The sequence below is a fragment of the Eurytemora carolleeae genome, unplaced genomic scaffold (assembly GCF_000591075.1).
Source record: "Eurytemora carolleeae unplaced genomic scaffold, Eaff_2.0 scaffold1222, whole genome shotgun sequence".
In the NCBI taxonomy this organism is placed as follows: Eukaryota; Metazoa; Arthropoda; class Copepoda; order Calanoida; family Temoridae; genus Eurytemora; species Eurytemora carolleeae.
In genome coordinates, this window is record NW_019397109.1 from 81,788 (window position 1) to 103,243 (window position 21,456).

Below are 21,456 nucleotides of genomic sequence, written 5' to 3' on the forward strand. Positions count from 1 at the left end.
AACCAATCTTTGAACTCCCATGCGGCCATCTTGTTAAACAAACTTTGAACTCCCAGGCGGCCATCTTGTTAACCAATCTTTGAATTCCCATGCGGCCATCTTGTTAAACAAACTTTGAACTCCCAGGCGGCCATCTTGTTAATCAATCTTTGAACTCCCATGCGGCCATCTTGTTAAACAAACTTTGAACTCCCATGCGGCCATCTTGCTAACCAATCTATGAACTTCCATGCGGCCATCTTGTTAAACAAACTTTGAACTCCAATGCGGCCATCTTGTTAAACAAACTTTGAATTAAATCTAGTATTGCCAATGTTCGTAAACCTGCAAATTGTGTTGCAAACGCTTGTGTAATTATAGTAAGTTTTTAAATACAATCATGGATTATTACGCAGCGGAAATTTTCCTTTACTTACATTTATTGAAAGAAAAAGACAAAAACAAACCAAAACTTTCTAAATTATGAGTGCAACTTGGAAACCTGATACCTTATTATCTATATTCCTTCTGTGATATCGCGTTTTATTCTTCAAAAGTTTCTGTGCATAGATATGTAATAATATCCCCGAGAACTATATCTTGGAAACCTGATACCTTATTATCTATATTCCTTCTATGATATCGTGTTTTATTCTTCAAAAGTTTCTGTGCATAAATATGTAATAATATCCCCGAGTACTATATCTTGGAAACCTGATACCTTATTATCTATATTCCTTCTATGATATCGCGTTTTATTCTTCAAAAGTTTCTGTGCATAGATATGTAATAATATCCCCGAGTACTATATCTTGGAGGTCTGATCAATTATGGTAACAATGTTTATAATTATAAGACTGGGATATTGTGACAGATAGCACTGTCTGATTCAGAACGGTCTGATCAATTATGGTAACAATGTTTATAATTTTCAAAACTGATAAAAAACCCATTTTCGTATAATTCTTTGTTTCAACACACCACCCACTTTCTCACGTCTAATTCCAGAATCTCTCTTTTAAGTTTTGACCATCCTCCTTATATGTTTATTTTATACTTTTTATCTAAATATTGATGTATATTTGAAAAATATTAAATTTTAGAAAGGATAATTCAATTTTTAGAATTTTGACCAATTTTGCAGTACTAACAATGGATAGATTAGCGGTTTCTGTTTCTTTTTATTAAGGAATTAGAGAGTTATGGGCTAGATGGCGGGTGTTCAGTTCCTTTTGTAATAATTCCACTGTTTTCAGGTTACCACTGTAAAAATATAGCGTGGGCTGGTTCTTTTAAAGAACTGGGTTTGTTTAAACTCTACTTTATAATTCATAATTTGATTGATGGATTGAAAATAGGTGGCTGAAAGGATGGATGGATGGATAGATGGATGGATGGAGCACCAAGGAAGATGGATGAATGATGGATGGAGAGTTGATTGAATTAGTTACCAGTATAATTCATCAAGGAGGGAGGGAGGAAGGGCACTGTGATTTAAAGCACTAAAGCAAAAGTCTATAAGAATTTCGCCAAAAACATCTTAAACATATTCTTTCTACCGGGGGGGCGGGGGCAATTTGCCCCCCCCCTTTAGTTTTTTTACATAACTCAAAAAGTAATGGTCTGAGGCTGTTTTCCTAAATACCCAAAGTCCTAAATTTAGATCTAAAACCGGGCTTTTATACTAACTACCTGAGTCCTCAGGTACACTGCGTGAATGACTAAATTTTCCTGTAACAAACTGAATCTTTGCTTTGACTCGCTTTCAGTTGTCAGAGTTTGATAATTTTTAGCTATTTGGAAAGCCATTGACATAAGGAAACGAATTGCGCAAATTTTGCAAAGAAATATTTTAGAATTGTTTTGCATGCAACTCTCCAAAAGAAATTTCCACATTTTTAGTTTTTCTTAATCACACATCAGATTATTTAAAATGTTGCAAAATGTTTTGCATATTTGAAATGACATGGTCAAGGGCTATTTAAAAATATATTTTTTATTCTTTTCTGGACATTTTTATTTTGCCGACATTTTACTATATTACTGGATTTTGCAAAAAAAAAATTTCAATTTTTGATATACTAAATCAAAGAATTATTTGAAAAGACGATATCGAATTCGTCACTGAATTACCATGTATATTGGGACACCCTGTATAAGATAACGTTTTAGAATACCTTAAATAAGCATTTTTGCATGGCAATCTATACCTGTAGTAACTTTATCAAAACATATTTTTTTGATTTTAACATTTTGAGAAAAAGTATTCTACTATGGATAAGAAAGAGTATCCAAGTATCAGTCCCAGAAATCCTCCAATTCCATTTAGCAGGTCAATCTTATCAAAGATTAGCTTTTCTTCAAATACCTAAATTAAAGATCTTTGTACATAAGATAAAAGCAGACTCAGTCTTTTCGAACAATTTAAACAAATAAAACAACTATATATATTAGGCTTTAAAGGCATGCACTTCACACCCTTTTTTCTATTTACAATTTTATCTTGTAAATGTTCATTCACAAAACGGTTTCTAATTTCTTCGTAATCAATTTTGTTATAAAGACCATAAAAAATCTGGGGCACTTGATCATAATAATGCTTGGCAGGCAACATTTTAAAATTTCTTCGGCTGCTCCAAAGGTCTGGCTGTTATACAGAAGAACAATTTTTCACTTACATATATCACCATATTTTACCTCTACCCTGCCGGAATTTGCTTCCATATAGAACTCTGAAGTCCAATTTACATCCCAGGTAATCTTAGCAGTTACACTAGACGTAAGGTGAAACTTTTCTCTGTCACAAGGAAGTTTGCATCCTGAAAACAAGTCTTAGCTTACATAATAGTTTATACACTTTGATTAGATGTGATAACCTGTTTGTTTGCTGAGATCAATGAAAGGGGCTGAGTGTAAGCTCCACATAAGCAAGCTCAATCTTTTAATATCTTCCAAACCCTCACAGGCAGGCAGATTTCCTACTGGAATACTTGACCAGTTTAATTGGCATCCTACGCTTTGATGTATATAGTTGAAGATACAATCAGTCAAACTGTAATCCTAGATTGTAGCATAATGAAAATAACATCAGCCAAAATGTTTTTGGAAAAGATTTCAGTTTTTGCAACAAATTCTACAACACTGTATAGTCTGGTTCATTTCAAGTACAGGGCCAACTATCAACCAGCTAGAACAAGCTTTACAGTACACATACAGAGTATAAACTATTTTTGATCAGTAAACATTTTCTAGCTTTGATTAAGCTGTGACTTTCTCGGACCTAACGTAGGTGTGATTAAGCTGTGACTTTCTCTAACCTAACCTAACCTAGCTAACCTGGAAAATAACAGCTAAATCACAGCTAGAAAATGTCTAATGAATTAAATATAAATATAGGTTGCAAAAATATAGGGATTAGGGTGGCTGGTGTGTGGGGTGGGGTGGCTAGTGTGTGACACCAGTTCTTGTTAGGTCACTGAAGTTAAGAAACACTTGTCCACAGCGAGTAACTGGATTGGTATCCAGACTGGTGTTGATAGGTTTGATTCCCAGACTCCTTACAAACCTGTGGTTTCAAAATCATCTGAAGCTAACATCTGGTTATACAGTTATGACCACCTGACAGATGTAGGAGGACAGAGTGGTGGCATTTCAACGTCTCTTGCAGCAAAAGGGCGAGTGCTTTATACTCACGAGAAAGAAGCTTGAAATGGATTGATCAAAGTGAATGATGATGAAGAGAGAAAATGTTGACAAGCAGGGAGAGTCTATGGTTGCCAGCTATAGGTACCTGGAGGTTTCCAATCCGAGTAATGTCTGTCTGTATAACTGTGCGCAGGTAGTTCGCTTAGTTATACTAGTTATACAGACAGACAGAGGAAAGCGTGGTATGGTTTCTTCATTCACTTCCTGACGTAATACAGAAATTTAATCAAACATTTATTCAAAATAATTTGTAAAGCATGAAATTTATAAATAAAGGGAGGGTTAACGAATAAAGAAAAAATCTGAATTTAATTAACAAAATTAATGATTTCATACAAAAGTCTAAATTAAAAGTGGTCAAAGCAATTTTAGAAAAAACATTAATATCAAAATTATATACTTCATACACACTTTTGATGAATCGGAATCAGTTTTTTGATAAATAATTAGTTGCAATTTACATTTATATGGAAGATTTTAATTATTACCTCTTTATCACAGCGGTCAGCTCATTTAAAGTAATCATTAAATCTAGCAAGACAAAATTTTACGCTTAAAACGAGTTTTAAAGCATTGATATTTATCTTGAAGCTAAAAGAATTTTGTTACCTATTCCCGCACGTTTCAATTTTTGAATTTTTTTCTTTTTAAAGTCATTTATTATTAAAAGGTAATTTTTTGTACAGGCTTTCGCGGGGTTGGAACAGGCTTTCGCGGGGTTGGAACAGGCTTCTGCGGGGGTCGAACAGGGTTCTGCAAACTACCTGTGTTCGAACAGGCAATTGCGGGGTTCATGGCCGCANAATTTCTATTTTATTAATTTTGGTCCCTTAATTTAAACTTTTTGTAACTGGAAGTAACCAATTGAGTGTAGTATAATCGTTATCATACTCGTATGTTAATATTTTTTTTTGTATATGGAATAAATCTTCAGTTGTTTAATTCTAAGCTTAGAATATCAATTTTTGACAATGTGCCTAAAAAGTTACATATTGCGTAAAACTTGCGCAAAAATAATTGCGCAAAACTAAAATTTCGTTTCATGCGCAACTTTCGCAAAAAATATTTCCGGTTTTGCGCAAATTGCGCAAAATAAATAGCGCAAAACCGCGCAAAACCGCGCAAAACTCATTGCGTTTCATGCGCAAAAATAGTGCAAAAGTTCGCAAAAATAAAATTTGCGCGAAAATAGCGCAAATTTTGCGCAAAAGATTTAGCCATTTCGTGGAAACCCTACTTGAAATCATTATCATTGGAAAATGCAAAAATACTAGAATATCAAATGCCAAATGATCGAAATCTTTAAATGATCGAAAAAATATACGCTAAACAGTTAGGACAACTATTGTACGCTAAACAGTTAGGACAACTATTTATTTGTTCAAAAATATCATAAAATTTTACAATAAAGTTAATCTTAAAGTTTAAGGTATTCTTAAACATATTTTTATGATAAAACGTATGTCAAATGCAAGCTATTTTTTAATCTTTCTCTTCTCTTCTATTTTCTATATTCTTCTCTTCTATTTTCTTTTCTTCTCTTTTCTTCTTTTTTCCTCTCTTTTTTCTTCTCTTTTTTCTTATCTTTTTTTTCTCTTCTCTACTCTTCTGTTCTCTTTGTTTTCTCTTTGTTGTTGACATTTAACCGGTTTTGAGATGAACAATGCAGTACCGTTGTTAGATTTTTCTCTGATTTGTTTAAATTTCTAGCTTGTAGACTTAATCGAAACTTACTGCAGCGTTTGTACTCCATAATTAGGCATTTGATCATTTTAGGCAGCTAGAGCAAGGTGTACACTGTACGGTTTACATACAGACAAAAGGCAAAATCGGGACATTGTATTGTGACGATTAGGGGTTTTGACGTTATAAGTGTTTCTCAGAAATGTGAATAAAATCAATCAAATTACAAAATTGTATTCTCAATAAGTTTGCTTTGATTGCATTATAAAAGAAAACTTGTCTAGTCTGCCATTTTGAATAGTATTCACATATCATATTCTTGTGAAGCCATTGAAAAGTCTAAATCTATATATAAATTTGGCTTGTCTGTCTGTTTGTTTGTCTGTTTGCTTGTATCCGATAAACGTCAAAACGGCTGAACCGATCAAATTTTGTGTGGGATCTCGCGTGACCCCAGCTAGGGAAGGTTTATGAATGATCAAAATTTAAAAATTTGTCTTTAAAATTTTTTATTTTTTGTAAAATTTTGAAAATGCGCGAAAAAAATATTTTGAAATCCGCAAACTTTTTTGTTTTTGTTTTATACTGTGCAAAGATTCATGTGATTCCGACCGATATATATATAGACTTGCTTTGTTATCTTAGATTAAAATATATCCTTCCTAAAGACTCCTTGCGTTATTTGGAGACCGACGCTACGTCCTCCATAAATTATTATTAAAAGATTTTATTTTGTACAGTCTTTGGCGGGGTTCTAACAGGGTTCTGCAGGGTTCGAAAAGGCTTCTGAGGGGTTCAAACAGGGTTTTGCTAACAACCTGGGTTCGAACAGGATATTGCGGGGTTCATTGCCGCATGGCCCCCCATCCCTCGTTGGGAGAACTCTGATAATGCTGGATGAAAACTGAAAGCCTGGAGTGTTAATTGATTTAAATGATTGCTCCTTAATTGTTCAGTTAACACTTTATTAGAACAACAAATTGAACAGCCACACCTTTTTAACAGTTAGGATTCCATTCTTCTATATTTTTAAAGACTTTCTAACTTTGAAATTTTATCTATTACAGGTAGTGTTGTAAGCTTCACAAAAATCTTTTATGTTTTTTAAACAATGTGATGAAATAATTTTTGTCCCACCTTATCTTTAATGCAGTCAAAAGTGTGAGTCTTAATCCTACTCTCTTTAGATCTCTCAAATGACACCTTTGAAAACATACATTATATCACATGTACATTTTAGAATTTAAAGAAAATTAGCTATTACCTCCAAATATTCTCCAGGATGCAGAAAGAGCTCATCTACTTGACCAGTCTCATCCAAACCTTCGTGCACCCAGAAATGCTATAAAAAAATCCATTTAGGCCCTGACTAAGACTCAAAGAAATCGTTGTGGTTTCATTAAAATATAATTCACATTTAAAACTTGTGGTTTTCTCTTAGAACTCCACAAGTTTAACTATTCTGGCCCCTTTCATTCAGAGGGGGGGGGGGGACAAATATTTGGCTCCTTTACTTTACAATTTTTAACCAAACTTGTGATATATATCTGTGATCATGCCTTACCTCTTTAGAATGAATGTGTATGTTATAGCCACACAAATTGTCCATGTCCAAACCCTCCCCAATTCTTGCTATAAAATGTCCAGGTCTTCCTGGTAGAAACGTTTCGTTGGGATTATAGGTAAAACAATGGCCACCACCATAGGAGTTGAGATTGAATATCCTTTCCTGCCACAATTCATCAAATTTAGAGCTTGCTAGATATTCTGGACGCTCTTTTGATGGCATTTCTCCATTGCAGGTTGTATTGCAGTATGCATAACCATAGGGAACTAATGATCTATTTTTAAAAACATGAACAGCACACCATGGTCTTCCATCATGCATTTCCGTACATTTGTTGAAGGTCTTTATCTCCTTTTTCTCTTGAAATGAATCACAAAATTGGCTTTGGAGAGGATTTACTGGCGAGCGGATAGAGCAATCATTAACACGGAACGGAAATGCACAGGGAAATCCAACCAATGCCTCTGTCGGGGAATCTATGGTCTCGCAAGGGAAAATTCTGCTGCTGTGTCTGTGCTGAACAAAGTTGAAGATCTGGCTTCTGTTTAAGGCATTCTGTTTAATCCATTCTATCACAGCAGCATGTGAGGTATTTTTCCATGATTTCATCTCGGTCATTAAATCCATTTTACCATCTCCGAATGAACATACTTCACAAAAAGTGATGGATGGATAGGTAACTTCACCATTCTCATTAACAAAACTAGCAAAATTGAGTGCACTATTATTAATCTGTGTAAAGCTGTCACTATGAAACCTAGTTACAAGATTCTTCGTTTACTGGGAATGTTATGCAACATACTTCATGTTGTTTATTGTGTGCTGCATGTGAGCATCCTTATACAACAATAAATCATCCTGCCAGGAAGTTAAACTACCTTTTAAAATCAGAGATCCTTGCAAAGAAGTTTACTTCTGACGGGCTTAAAAACAGTGCAGTGAAGGAAAAATTTTCTTCCATGTTGTAAAAACTTTTTTGCAAAGATTTGCATTTATTTTTTGCATGAATGAATTTTGTGAAAGGAAGCAAAAAAGATGCTGTATTATTTTTAGGCATAGAATCCGTAAATGTCTTTCCCAATCAACTGTACTTCTTTTTCATAGTTTGTCATTTTCTTAAAAGTTCTGACTATTTTAGAGAATTTTTCTTATTGTGCATATTTATATTAACACACTTGGAGATCAGGACAACTTTAAACCAGTTTACAATGTAACTTAACAAGAAAAAGAAAGGTTAGTCGGTAAAAACAATCATCACCAGCTGGTCTAGACATCTGATTCTTTCATTTTATCTTTTCTGCTTCAATAAAACAATCTCATTGGATGGAATCTTTTCTTTAAAAATTAATCATTTTCAATTAGATTCAGCTAGAACCTGAATAGATTTATAACTTACCTTATCATTATTGTTTTCTCTGCCAAGTACTTTTTTATGGAGATCCAACCCCCACAGATAAACAAAAGAATAAGAAGGAACTTAAATCCATATTCTAAAATTTTCCTTTTAAGACCCATTTATAGTCTACTTCTAAGGCAAGCTGATAATCAAGTGAACCTATTTTTAATTATGGGAGTTTTCTTTTTAACAAAGGTGTTGCTTTTAAACTATTGATTCAGCCTTCTCTTCACATTATTAGTTTTTCTACATGTTTTCGAAGAATTAAAATGTCTAAATATTTATGTATTAATTTTATGGAGGGTAGATTTTATAAAAAGCTTAAGGCCTTAGTAGCAATTTTTTCATCTTCATCAATGTCATAGCTGACAATAACTGAGGAAAAGAAAAATTGGCTTGAAGAAGAAAAGTAAAAGCTTAATGATGAAATGTAATATCTAATTTTTAAAATGCAAAATGTTGCTGTTCATATAAGTCCTTGTCATAATTAATTTTTTTAGATCTCAAGAAAGGAATTGAGTCTTTGTCACAAAGATATATTTATTACAAAATTTAAGTTTGTGGCAAATACTCAATTCCTTTATTATTTTCATACAATTAAATACTTTAATACATTTTTAAACTATTTCTAACTTTTGTTACAATAGCTTAAAACACATTATTGCCATTAAGTGCTCAGAAACTTTTCCTAGAATTAATCCTGGATTTTAATAGGTGTGGAAAAACATGGAAATATAGAATGGATGTATCATATACAAGTTTAGATGTCATTTTTTTGGGGGCTTGGTCTCCCGCAGTACATTTAACAATAGATTCTGGACTTGCATTATGTCTTTGATTTTCTTAAAGTTAATAATTGTCCCAAGAATATAGAAAAATAGTATACATCTTTAAAGGGAGTGACTGGCAATGTTGAACTGAGAATGTAGTGCTGTGGAGAAATTTTTGGGATTCATTTGAGACATATTATTAAATGCTTTAATGATCATTTGGCTGGTTATGTTTTTAGAATCAATTTTTAAAATTATTAAATAACGAGGACAAAAATGTCAGACAAGTTCTACAGTTAACTAATTAGTTGTTCAGGAACAGGCTGAGAAAATAAAAATTAACTCTCATCATAATAAGTTATCATTTTCAGTTATTAGTTTCTGTAATCTCTCTTTCTTCACAACATTTTCTGTAGATTTTATGAAATTTTTATTAAAAGGTGACATTTAAAGAATTTGTAAAAATGTTGAAACATTTCTTGTCTTTGTTAACTGATAGTTAAAAAATAGCAATTCTCTAAGGCTAACTACCCAAATTGATAATCCTAAAAAATGTCTTCACAAAACAACATTCTCAGTGCAATTACCAAACATGGTAAAGCTTATAATCTTCTTCATATCATAAAACTGCAGATTCTAAATATTTAAACAACATTTGCTGTATTTTATATTATAAATTTTAGATGATCAATATCTTCGTCAACTTTTAATGTACATAACTAGTAGACCACATTTTGGAAATTCTAAAGCAAGGGCATATAATGCTATTCATCCTTAAGGAGGCAATGCTATGTTTACAAAATATTAGCTACTGTATACTATTGATTTGTACTCCATGACCCTGAGCTAAATTTCTAACTTTTTAAAGTACAAATTATTTCTATAAAATAAACCATAGACAACATGAAAATTTGTTAGAGCAGCCATACCAAAGTTCCTCAGAATGACTTCTGCTTTAAAGGCATTTTAACCTCCATGTGCAGGAGATTTAATCACTCTCTAAGAAAGTTTGGTAAAATGACCCTTAGACCTGAAAACTGAACTTTTCCTTCCTTCTATAAGAATATGAAGCAATTTACTTCTCGTAGTTTGTTATGTGTTGCATGTTTAAAACTTTAAATAAACTTCCTTATTAAGAGATCAATTATACTACAGTCATGGTCAGAAAGATCCGGAATTAATTTACAATTAATAACACAACTTTACAATTGTCTCAGATATTACAATTGTCTCAGATATTTTACAAATATAATTGATGAAACAATAATCACATAATAGCCCTAGTCCAGCCATTTCCAAAATGTGGTCTGCATTTTTTTGTGCATTCAAAATTACCAGAGTTGAGTCAAAACATTCCTAGATCAGAAAAAAATATTAAAAACTGCAAACACATCTGATATCTACTCCTGACAAACAGTAACTTTCTATATTACTTATATTGATATTTCTGGCTCCAAAATATTAAATTAAAGAATAGTATGAATCAGAAATATGTGCCAAAATGCATTTTTGTCTACAAGGGATTAGAATGCTAAGATCTAAAAGAGAAGAACAGAAAACAGATGTGTGACCAGATAAAAAAATATTCAATCCAGAGTTCAGAAAAAAATCAGATGCAAGAGTATACAGAGTTCAGAAAAAAAGAAATCAAGATACTCAGCAATTTCAAATTCATGGCTCAGAAAAAAAGCAAGATCATTTAAAAATAGTTCTTACTTGTAACACGGCAAACTACAAGGACATCCAACAAAATTCTTTCTTTTTATTTTCAAAATTAGCCAAAGTATGATTGAAGGATGGACCAACAAGAAAAAAATGAAGAACAAGAAATATAGAAATCTCAAAATATTTCCATCTGATATCATATAAATATTTAAAAATATTGTAAAATGAAAAAAATTAAAAAAATTATTAAAGTTAAAATTTATGAATATTGCAAACGAAATAAACTTTATTGATAATTGTCTTGTTGAATTTTCATTTAAGTTATTACTTTAAAAAATCATTAACTAATGTAATTATTTTTCATTTTATAATGTTGTTTACAATAGTAGTTGTTTACAGAGTAAACTTTTAACTTGATTAAACCGAAGAGTGGGCCTGTCAGTATAACTCTCCATTTTCAACTAACTGGATAAATTACAAAGCTGTTAGTTCAAATTCAAAAACTTTCATTTGTCACTGTTACTTTGACAGTCTATCCAAACTGTTCTTTTATAACAAAATCTCTTAAAAAGACTGTTAACTGACCCTTTTAACTAAGATTGTAATCAAAATTTACAACAGTATCCAATTTAAACCTTTAAGGTCATGTACAAGGCTATGTTACATGTATCTAAACCTCAACAATACCAAATATGTCAAACACAATTTTAAAGAATTTGTATGTAAATATTTATTTTCTATGAATTCTAGAAAGTAAATATTAATATTGGTTAAAACAAAAAATAGCTTTAAAATCAAGTGTTAAAAAATAACAATAATTTCTGAAGATAAATCAGGACCAAGTCCAGCATCCTTGATCAGTGATCATTCCAATAAGGAATAAAGGGTGCTGTTGTAAATTTGAGGCATCTGCACTTGACAAATGAATGGTCACTTGAAATTAGGCACACAATCCTTTTTGGGTTTCTATAAATGTCTATAAATTTTCTTAAAGTTCTATTTGCTAATGAAATACAAATGAATGATTGTGCCAATGCAAAAAAAATCAATAAAACTTGTGTAAATAGAGGTTTCCTTCCAACTCATTTGCACACCAATAGTCCACTGTCAACAGCAGAACTAAACCAAAAATTTATTAATAAAATGGCGAGAATTAGGAAAATTTGCAACTCTGGAATATATATTTGTCTCTACATCTTTTTCTTATATTTGGCATGGTTGTCAGTGGAAAAGTTTAGTCAAAAGAAAACTTTCATGATAAGGTATTTGAGGAATTCATTTATTTGTACAATTTATAAAAAAAAATTTTTGCATGGTTTGTTCTTTTTCATCTCCTTACACTTCAAAAGTATGCTATCTTAGATTTGTTTTTTTTTCTTAGAACTACTTTCTTATGTTTTACATTTTTCAAGTTTACCATACTTATACTTAATTTTATCCAATTTCATTTAATACAACATAACAACTTTGAATTCTGCCCTTAAACATAGAATGCAGAAAAGTTTCATGAGTTTGTAATCTATTACAGCAAAGATTATGGACAATCCTGAAACAAATTTCCCAAAATGCACAAAATTTTTGTAGGACTATTATATGTTTTACATGTTAAAAATCTAATTCAGTCTAGATTACCTTCATCTTTATTAATGACATCAGAGGAAAAAAGTTTTGTAAATTGTATTTTCTTATTACTTATAAATTCTAAACATAATATAAAACAAAAGATTTTTGAATTTTGATGCTAAATCTTGTATATTTTGAAGATCAAGTAAATTTTTGTTTATTGACTGATACTTTATTCATTATTGTGATTATTTTTTTTAAATTAGAAAAAATTATCCCTCACATAATATTCCTAATTCTTACTAAATAGTTGAACATTCTAGATGTAGTCAACAAAGAAGTATAAATTTTCTAGTGATTAGACCTCCAAAGGAAGTATGTATCTGACATGTATCCCAATTGAGTTTTATTCCATATGATATTTATAGAATGTGGTATTGCATATATGCTTAATTAAGAGATTTAGTAAAGCCTTTTCTGACAGTAATTAATAGATAAAACCTGTTATCACAACAGTTCTTTGCTTACCTCAAACCTAGAATTACGTTAAACCAATCAAAGATGCAAGGACGGAGCTTGAAATATCATTAAAGACATTTTCACAACTTGGTCAAAGCTCAACCATCATGCTTTTTGAAAATCTTTTATTTTCAAATTCAACATCATTTTACCTTTTCATTATGTTTGCAAAATTAAGCAAAAAATGTATTAGATTTCCCTAAAATTCTTTTAAACTAAATTTTTGTAATTTCAAAAGGTTCTATTTCTTAGAATCTGCAAGAAAAATGTACTAATTACAAATGTTATCTATTTAAACATAGAAACTTTTTGTTGGACTCATTATTCAAGTTTACCAATTAGTGCCCTCGTCCAGTGTTAATTGCAGTAAAAAGTTCTTTAACTTTGGAGTTTATGTTTTTCTTACTTTCTTGTTCATCTGCGGAGGATGGATGTCTGTTCAAAAATATTTTTTGAAGAAAACTTTAATGATTAGGTATTTAAAAAATTGAATACAAGTTTGGTTTTACAACCTAGGACTGTTTTTTTTTCTATTTTAATAACATACATTTAAATTTCTTAATTAATGTTTTTTGCAATTTACTCAATCTATTTTTATAATTTTTATTGTTGTCAATCTGATTTTTAATCAGAACAGCAAACCACACTAACCAAAAAGATATTCAAAGAGACATTGTAAAATTAATACAATGGCTATATTTCAATATAATTGGCCAATATTATTTTTATAGTTAAGGATGGAGTACAAGTAAATTTTTATTTACATAGTAATAATAAGAATGGTCTAAAATGAAATTGTTAACTTAAAGTGGGGCTTTTCAAAAACTGTTTCAAATATCTTTAGTCCCAGTGTGAAATTAGTGCTGGTCACTTTCAGAATTTCTTTAAGCCATTCAGTAATGGCTAGTTATCTAATTGATACCAACTTTTCAAGTAGCTGTTTGTTCCAGAGCAAGTTATGATTATTATATGTAAAAATGGTAGGAAAAATTATAAGACAACATTCAAAAACATCTAATATTGCCAATCTCACAGATAAGAACACAAAGTGGAGGGCATAACATGTTGTCTAGAAATTTATTAAAAAATTTATGACAGCTGTGCTTCATCATTGGTCTGCCCAAAAAGAATGCTATGATATGTTCGCAGCTTCAAAGGGTTGAATTGGATTTGTTAAAATATATCCAAAATCATTGATTTTTTGATAACTTTTCAGAAACTGCTTTTTATTTGTAATTCAAGGTAAATAATAGCCCTGAAATATGCAGGACAGCAATCACTATAATTTGTCCGCAGCATTTGATCTTAAATATATTAAGAATACAACATTATAAAAATGTATTCATATATCTGGGATTCACTGTATAAAAAAAAACATTGAAAAACAAAATTTATTTGAATTCAAATCTTAATTTGAAATGAATTGCAATAATTTCAAGTCTTATGTCAAATTACAAATCATTTCATGCCACAAGAGCCATTTTTGTTTATAAAAATTTGACTTTAGTAGAAGCCCTATACTAAATTGTGCATTATGCATACGATTTTATAATTTTTAAGTTTATTAATTTTTTATTTTTAGTACTGTTAGAGATACTGGAAATATCAACTATCCTTCAATCACAGTGTGTGAAGTTTGTCCCTTTACTCAGAGAGAAAACATTCTGGTGGAGCTAAAATCTTGGAAAAACACTTCAAATGAGTTTCTTCAAGAATGGATTAAAAACCACACTTCATCTCGGGAACATCTGTTTAACTTTGTCCAGCACAGAAGTGATGAGAGACAATTTCAATGTGAGACTACGGATTCCCCAACTGACACATTAGCAGGTTTCCCCTGTACATTTCCATTCAATGTTGATGATTGTTCAATCCCTTCACCAAATAATCATCTTCGGAGTGCATTTTGCAATTCATTTCAAGAACAGAGGGAGGTCAAGACCTTCTACAAATGTACGGAAATGTATGACAACAGACCATGGTGTGCTGTTCATGTTTTTAAAAATAGATCAATAGTTCCCAAGGGTTATGCATACTGCAACAAGAACTGCAATGGAGAAATGCCTTCTAACAAACGTCCAGAATATCTAGCCAGCTCTAAATTTGATAAATTGTGGCAGCAGAGAATATTCAATCTCAACTCCTATGGCGGTGGCCATTGTTTTACCTACAATCCCAAAGAAAAATTCCTACCAGGAAGACCTGGAAATTTTCTAGCCCTACTTGGACCAGAATTAGAGAAGGATTCATTATGTGGTTATAATATTCATTTACATTCTAAGAAGGTCAGATAAAACTTTTCAAATGCTCTTTAATGATTAAGTAGGAAAACAAATAAATATCAATTATTAACTAAAATTCAGCATTTCTGGGTTCATGAGAGTTTGGATGAGACTGGACAAGCTGATACACTTTTTCTTGAAGCAGGAGATTTTTTGCAGGTCTTTGAAGATTATATTGACCAATCTTATAAAAGTATCCAGTAAGTTTTACTCATACTTAAGGTTGACTTTGAGTACTCAAAAACAACAAGAATATCATCGTCTAAGCATCAATGTGAGGAAAGTGAGGTAAAAAAAGTTATACCACTGGACTTTTAAACACTGTTCTGATCAGTGATCAATGTTTACTGAATAAAACCATTTATGCTTGAGTCAGTAATGTCTTTAACATTAGTTTAGCTTATAGCTGTCAGACTTGACACCTAATCATGTGTAGTTATAAATTAATACAAACAAATTGTTTCCAATATGTCAATTTTTAACCATGCATAATACATCTAGGACTTAACACTAACCAGGGCAAGATGCAACATGGTTTATTAATTTTAATTCAATTGCAAAAAAAGCTAATAGGTTAAATTGCAATTGAAATTGCTAAAATGTTGAAATTGCATGAATGTATTTGAAAACATGAGAATTTTACAAATTAAGTCCAGCTAAGATCTTTTTATAAATGGCTTTTCTGTAGGATTACAGCATGACAGATTGTATTTTTAACTACTTGTATGAAGAAGCTGGCTGTATAATAAGTTGGCTCAACAAGTCAAGCCTTGATCTACCAACCTGTGAGGGAGTGGAGGACATTGAACGATTGAGTTTGATTATGTGGAGTCTGTATTCAGCACCATACTCTAAATTAAGTGCTCTGACAGGTTGGAACATATTAATCATGGTTACTTTCAAAGTTTTGATTCATGAAACTGGCTGAAGGGCCCAGTGTTGGCCGTGGAAAAAAAAGTTTTTAAAAAAATGTTCAAAAAATTTTTTTAAAAAATAATTTTGATAAAAAAATTTTTCGAATTTTTTAACCTATGAGTGTCCCCAAAAAATGTCATCCCAATCGGTCCAGCTGTTTGTTGGGCTTTCAATGGGTTGCTGAAAAATCGAGAAAGATCAATATTCGTTTAAAAAGTATGTTTTGAAATTTACTTTAATGACTTATGTTTACCCTCACAGATGTTGAACTTGAGCAGGATTTAAATCACTACTTGACAAACAATTCTGTTCTTACTCTGTTTGCAAACTTGTGCATAGTGAATTAATTTAAAACTAAATTTGCAAAGAATTACTGTTTTAAAATAGCACAAATTCCTCAGATTCTGGAGGTACTTCAGAACCCAAGTGAAAAGACTCGAGGATGAATTGAATAAGCTCTTATATAGGATGCAAAGTTCCTTGTACTACTGAGAAGATTTCAGTTGAATCTGTCCGCACCCAGAAGATTACTTGGGATGTAAACTGGACGTCTGAGTTCTATCTAGAAGCAAATTCGGCAAGAGTTGAGGTATACTTTACCATCTTAGTGTTCTGTAAATTGGCCTAAAATTAAAGAAAGGGGTATAGTGTGTCCTTTTTCCTTGCACTTTGTTCAAACTGTGCGCCAATTTTGGGCCAGTTTGCATATACAGTACTTACTGAGCAGTTAGCAATGAGCATTGATTAAAAGCAGTGAAAAAAGAATGGTAATGACTTCAATTGAAATATATTTAACAAAGGAACTAACTTAATGAATTTAAGCTAAGCCTTGAGACGGTTCAACATGTATCATGAATCGAATCGGTGATTCTGGATTTGTCCATGTCCTAGAGATTTAACTCCGCCGTTGTAGGTATAGGGTGTCCCAATAAACATGAGAATTCAGTGACAAATTCGATATTTTCTTTTCAAATAATTCTTTGATTAAGCTTAGTGATTCCTACTGAGAAAGCTGTAATTTGTAAGATTTTTGTCTGCTATGTTACAATTTGTTTGTTTATGTTTTGACTGCAAACAGTTGTACTTAGTAAAACAAGAAAATTACAGTATACAAACAGAGTAAACTTGTCTGTCTTTACTGTTGATCTTGCAAAGACATTATAGACACATCTTTACAGCCATTCATGGTTTTCAAAATCAGGTATTACAATGCTAATTCATAACAAAGACGATATCGTATTTGTCACTGAATTCCCATGTTTTTTGGACCACCCTATAGTTCAGAAAAAGTGCTAGATCAGCAACCAAGCTCAAATTAATTAAATTTTCCAAGTTTGACATCTTTTTTTATTATATCTTTCAGACACAAAAAAGGAAATAAGAAATTTTTTCTCATCTGCTCTTTATTTTTTGAAGGCATTAAATTTCTTTAAAAATATAACCAAAATATTTAAGATAGTTGAGGAGCAGTTGGTGTTCGATCTGCTTGATCTTATCAATGGTATTGGAGGCCTTCTTGGGCTTATTCTTGGCTATTCAATTCTCTCAGTTGTTCAGTTCATTTTTTCTACTTTTAGCGTTAAATTCAACAACTTTAATAATGTGTTAAAACCCGAAAAATTATAATTTTAAATGACTTGAGGATTCATTATGATAACTATGATTCAGATACAGATTTTATAACCCTGCATATGTAAGAAAATGTTGAAATCAATGTATTACACAGTTTTAAATAAACTTTGTGTTATTCTAGAAACCTGTAATTGTAATATCCTGAACAAAATGTAATTAATAATTTCTACCAAAAAAGCACACCACAAGCATATTAAAAAAGCAGGGTAATCAGCAAATATTATTGCTTGAATATTTTTGTTGCTCACAGAAATGGAGGTCTAGGAAATTGAGTCTTTGCCTCAAAATCAGATTTTCTAATCCCTTTATCTTTGCAACCTTATTTAGATATTTAGTTTTAAAACTCTAAGACCATGACTTTGGGTGGAGAAGATAAATGGATTAAAAAATCTGAGTTTGTACCTCAGACTCAATTTTTTATGAGATGTTTTTACAAATTTTACAAAATCAAAGCAGAGTTTTGACTGTATAAAAAGATTTGTTGAACAAAATTGAATAACATTTGCACTTTGGCTAAGTTCAATTTTATGTGGAAATTTTTTCATAATCAAGCTAAAAAAAACTCTTTCACCATAATGTAAATTTAATTAGTATTTTGATATCAAAAGTCGACACTGAGAATAAACTTTTATTTTACATGTTTTTTGAAACCTGATTTTATCAAAAAAGAAAAAAATATTGTTGTTTTTCTAGGTTCAAAATTGTTTAATTCTGATAATTCCTATATGTTTTCCTGTAGTATAAATACACATTCCAAAAGTAGCTTTTTAACAAAATTAGGGCGGGTGGGTAAATTGCAATTGTTTTTGCAACATAAAGAAAAAGGGGGAATTGGAATTCATACCTTATTTGGTTGTAAATTCATCCTTTCATTGCAAAACAGGGGGGTGTCATTGCTTTATTTATGGAAGGGGGGGGGGGGGGAATTGAAATCCTCCCAAGGGGGGAGGAAGGGGCTAAAGAAATTTCCCCTTCAAATCCTGTATCATCCCTTCTTAGAATCCCATTAAGGTCAATTATAATGCTATTGATTTCCGCCATTAGTCAATAGTTTTAAACACGTTCAAGAAAATAAGTACTTTCATCCAATATATTAATTGAGTAAATATGGCGTAAAAAATGTTGCTAGAGCTGGGCACCTTCCAACTTTTTCTAGCCGTTTAGTTAATAGTTAGTTCAAACTGTTTAAAAAGAAAATTTTTAGGTAGCTTTAAAGGTAAGAACAAAACGTTGGTTTCATTAATAGTATTTGTTCTGATTAAGTTACTGTAAATTAACAACCTCAATCTTATTAATAGTATTAACGGAAGATGTTTTTCTTCAAAACTCCAAAATTTCCATTTAAAAAAATTGTTTATCAAATTGAATTTATAGCGCAAGCTTTCACCAAATTGCGGAAAAATCTTTTTAAAATTCTATCATAAAGATAGGAAAGGGGGGGGGGGCTAAAATTCATTTAATTTTTTTTTTGTTTCAAGTTTTAGGCAATTTTAGCAGAAAAAAGAAAGAAAGTCGCATTTTTTTAAAAACCCATCCATTATATTTGTTTTTAACCATTATTTTTTTTCTTAAAAGTTTCGGTAACAACTAAAGAACTAACGGTTTTTGCTGTTAGTTAACGGACTCTTCAGTTAATTTTCAAACACCTCCGTTCTGTTAACGGAACTTTGCCCAGCGCTACATGAAGGTAATATGGAAAACATTGAGCATACCATATTTTACCACTTTCCAAGCTTTAAGTTTATTTTTTTATGGTATTATATTTTTGAATATTTTAAATAACCTGCAATTTTATACAAAGCCTTGCTAAATTGGCATTCATTTTTCTATATATCGAAGCTTCAACAAACTACAGGAAGACATTAATATTTTGATTGTTAAAAAATAACAAGAAACCATATAGGATGGCAATTTTAAGAAACCATAAAGACCAGCTCAGTGCTCAATGCAATGATATAATCTTTTACGAGAGTGAATTTTTAAGGGAGTGAAAAGTTTGTTTTTGAGATATATTTGAAAATTATTGGTAAATTTAAATAAAACCCTAGGAAATCCTTAACTATATTCCCTGTTTCCACCATTAGTCAATAGTTTTAAGCTCGTGAAAGAAAATAAGTACTTTCATCCGTTATTTTATTTAAGTAAATATTGCTTAAAAACATGTAACATGGAATTGCATTAAGTTACAATATGTTACCACTTTCCAAGATTTATTATAAAGTTTCTTTTTTAATATTTCTATATATCATATTTTTAAAATATTATACAATTAAGCCTTACTTAATTGCCATACAGTTTACTATAACGAAGCTTCAACAAACTATAGGAAAATTACAGGCTTTAATGTTAATATCTATTATAAAAAAACAAGAAAACATAGGATGGCAATTCCAGGTAGGAAATCATAGCATTGATGAGTAGCCTTTTATGAGAGTGAATTCTTAAGATATAAGCTCAGGAATTTCGCTGTGAAATATTGGATGATCCACACTGAACCTAGAGATGATTCCAATTTTCAATAAGTATATACGAGGGCTGGTAGTCTTAATTAAACTGCAAACAAATCCAGAAGAAACCTGTTGTGCTGCACTTTCAGAAAGTTATACTAGGGTTTCCAACGTAATAGATTATTAACTCATGTGAAATTATGTGCAGTTACGCAAAATAATTTTCATTTTGTTTAATTTTGCAGGATTTGGCGTAATTGGCAAAACTTCAATTTTGCAAAAATACGGTGTAATTTCGCGTAAATTTCTACAACGTTATTTTGCAAAATTTTGTAATAATTTCGAGTAATTAGCAAAACTTCTATTTGGTAAAATTACCCTGTAATTTCGTGTAATTTCTACAAAAGTACTTTACTAATTACGGAATGGTTTCGTATTACATAATTTCGCGTAATTACGGATTAATTATGCGAAACTCAACTTTCTTTCTTGTATGTAATTAGGACGTAATTTTGTGTAATGCTCCTATGTAAGTGAAAGAAAGTGTTACTCGAAAGTACAACTGGAAACCCTATTATATCCACAAAGGATGAAACTTCATGGATGACTAAACTGAATTTAAACTAGGGTTTCCAATGAAATTTTCGATGAACAAATTTTGTTCAAAATTTTTGCAAATTTTGATGTACTTTTGACAAAATTTTTGATCTAATTGCAGAAATTTTGTCCATTTTTGCGAAATTTTTGCTAAATTTTTGTTCAATAAAAATCTAAGTTTGTTTCTCCGTTCCTCATCAAAAAGATTGAAGATTGCTAACAGAGCGACTGGTGAGTTCCCCCTGGGTAAATGTGTCACACACTTTCATGTTTTTTAATAGATAAGGTAAACTAGCAAATCATAAAAGTTAATTTAATATGCAGACAAATTATCAAGATTGTAAGTATATGTAAATGCTGTTCATCTACATATTATTGGGTGTTCACCTGAACATGACGACTGATTTTTTGCTGTCTGTAACTCTTTTCGCAATATTTCCACTCGCAGCTTCATATCCTCCTCATTCGATATTCTGTTCATTGCTTTCACTCTTTGGTTTATTAACTACACTTGTGGCAATCTCTGCTTCCGGGCATCCAATTCCTTGTACTGAATGTTTCCACCTGCTTTTCCTGTTTCCCTTATGCTTGATACTCAGGTGTCTGATTCTTAACTGGGTACGCTAGGGTACAATTCAAAACTGTCCATTATCACACTCTGATATTGCTGTACATTCTGGTACTCTGTATTCTCAGATAGCAATCTTAGCTTGTTGTTATTTTTTTCTGACACAGT

General features: G+C 31.3%; 2 protein-coding genes and 1 long non-coding RNA gene across 3 annotated transcripts; 1 reads left to right on the top strand and 2 right to left on the bottom strand.

The window, feature by feature from the left end:
• Nucleotides 1–2,078: 2,078 nt before the first annotated feature.
• On the bottom strand, nt 2,079–7,807 carry LOC111711925 (uncharacterized). Its single transcript, XM_023486408.1, has 6 exons — nt 6,932–7,807; nt 6,632–6,709; nt 6,505–6,570; nt 2,856–3,039; nt 2,677–2,798; nt 2,079–2,347 (listed from the first exon to the last, which is right to left on the bottom strand). Exons 1-6 carry the CDS (start codon nt 7,559–7,561, stop codon nt 2,225–2,227), a joined length of 1,203 nt encoding a protein of 400 aa, XP_023342176.1. The 5' UTR covers nt 7,562–7,807; the 3' UTR covers nt 2,079–2,224.
• Nucleotides 7,808–11,729: 3,922 nt separating this feature from the next.
• On the top strand, nt 11,730–18,057 carry LOC111711926 (uncharacterized). The gene is made up of 7 exons (XM_023486409.1): nt 11,730–12,027; nt 14,430–15,132; nt 15,211–15,288; nt 15,352–15,417; nt 15,818–16,001; nt 16,512–16,633; nt 17,500–18,057. Exons 1-7 carry the CDS (start codon nt 11,738–11,740, stop codon nt 17,668–17,670), a joined length of 1,614 nt encoding a protein of 537 aa, XP_023342177.1. The 5' UTR covers nt 11,730–11,737; the 3' UTR covers nt 17,671–18,057.
• Nucleotides 11,869–16,218, bottom strand: LOC111711927 (uncharacterized). The gene is made up of 3 exons (XR_002767340.1): nt 16,159–16,218; nt 15,913–15,980; nt 11,869–11,884 (listed from the first exon to the last, which is right to left on the bottom strand). It is a non-coding gene; the product is annotated as an uncharacterized LOC111711927 (long non-coding RNA).
• Nucleotides 18,058–21,456: the final 3,399 nt, after the last annotated feature.

Excerpts from the sequence above, each read along its gene's own strand:
- LOC111711925 (XM_023486408.1), bottom strand. The coding sequence starts at position 7,561 with ATGGATTTAATGACCGAGATGAAATCATGGAAAAATACCTCACATGCT. Across the intron at positions 6,710-6,931 it reads TACACATTCATTCTAAAGAG|CATTTCTGGGTGCACGAAGG; the intron begins GTAAGGCATGAT and ends ATTTTTTTATAG. Across the intron at positions 3,040-6,504 it reads TTGACTGCATTAAAGATAAG|GATTACAGTTTGACTGATTG; the intron begins GTGGGACAAAAA and ends GCTACAATCTAG.
- LOC111711926 (XM_023486409.1), top strand. The coding sequence starts at position 11,738 with ATGTCTATAAATTTTCTTAAAGTTCTATTTGCTAATGAAATACAAATG. Across the intron at positions 12,028-14,429 it reads AAGAAAACTTTCATGATAAG|TACTGTTAGAGATACTGGAA; the intron begins GTATTTGAGGAA and ends TTTTATTTTTAG. Across the intron at positions 16,002-16,511 it reads TAAATTAAGTGCTCTGACAG|GATGCAAAGTTCCTTGTACT; the intron begins GTTGGAACATAT and ends GCTCTTATATAG.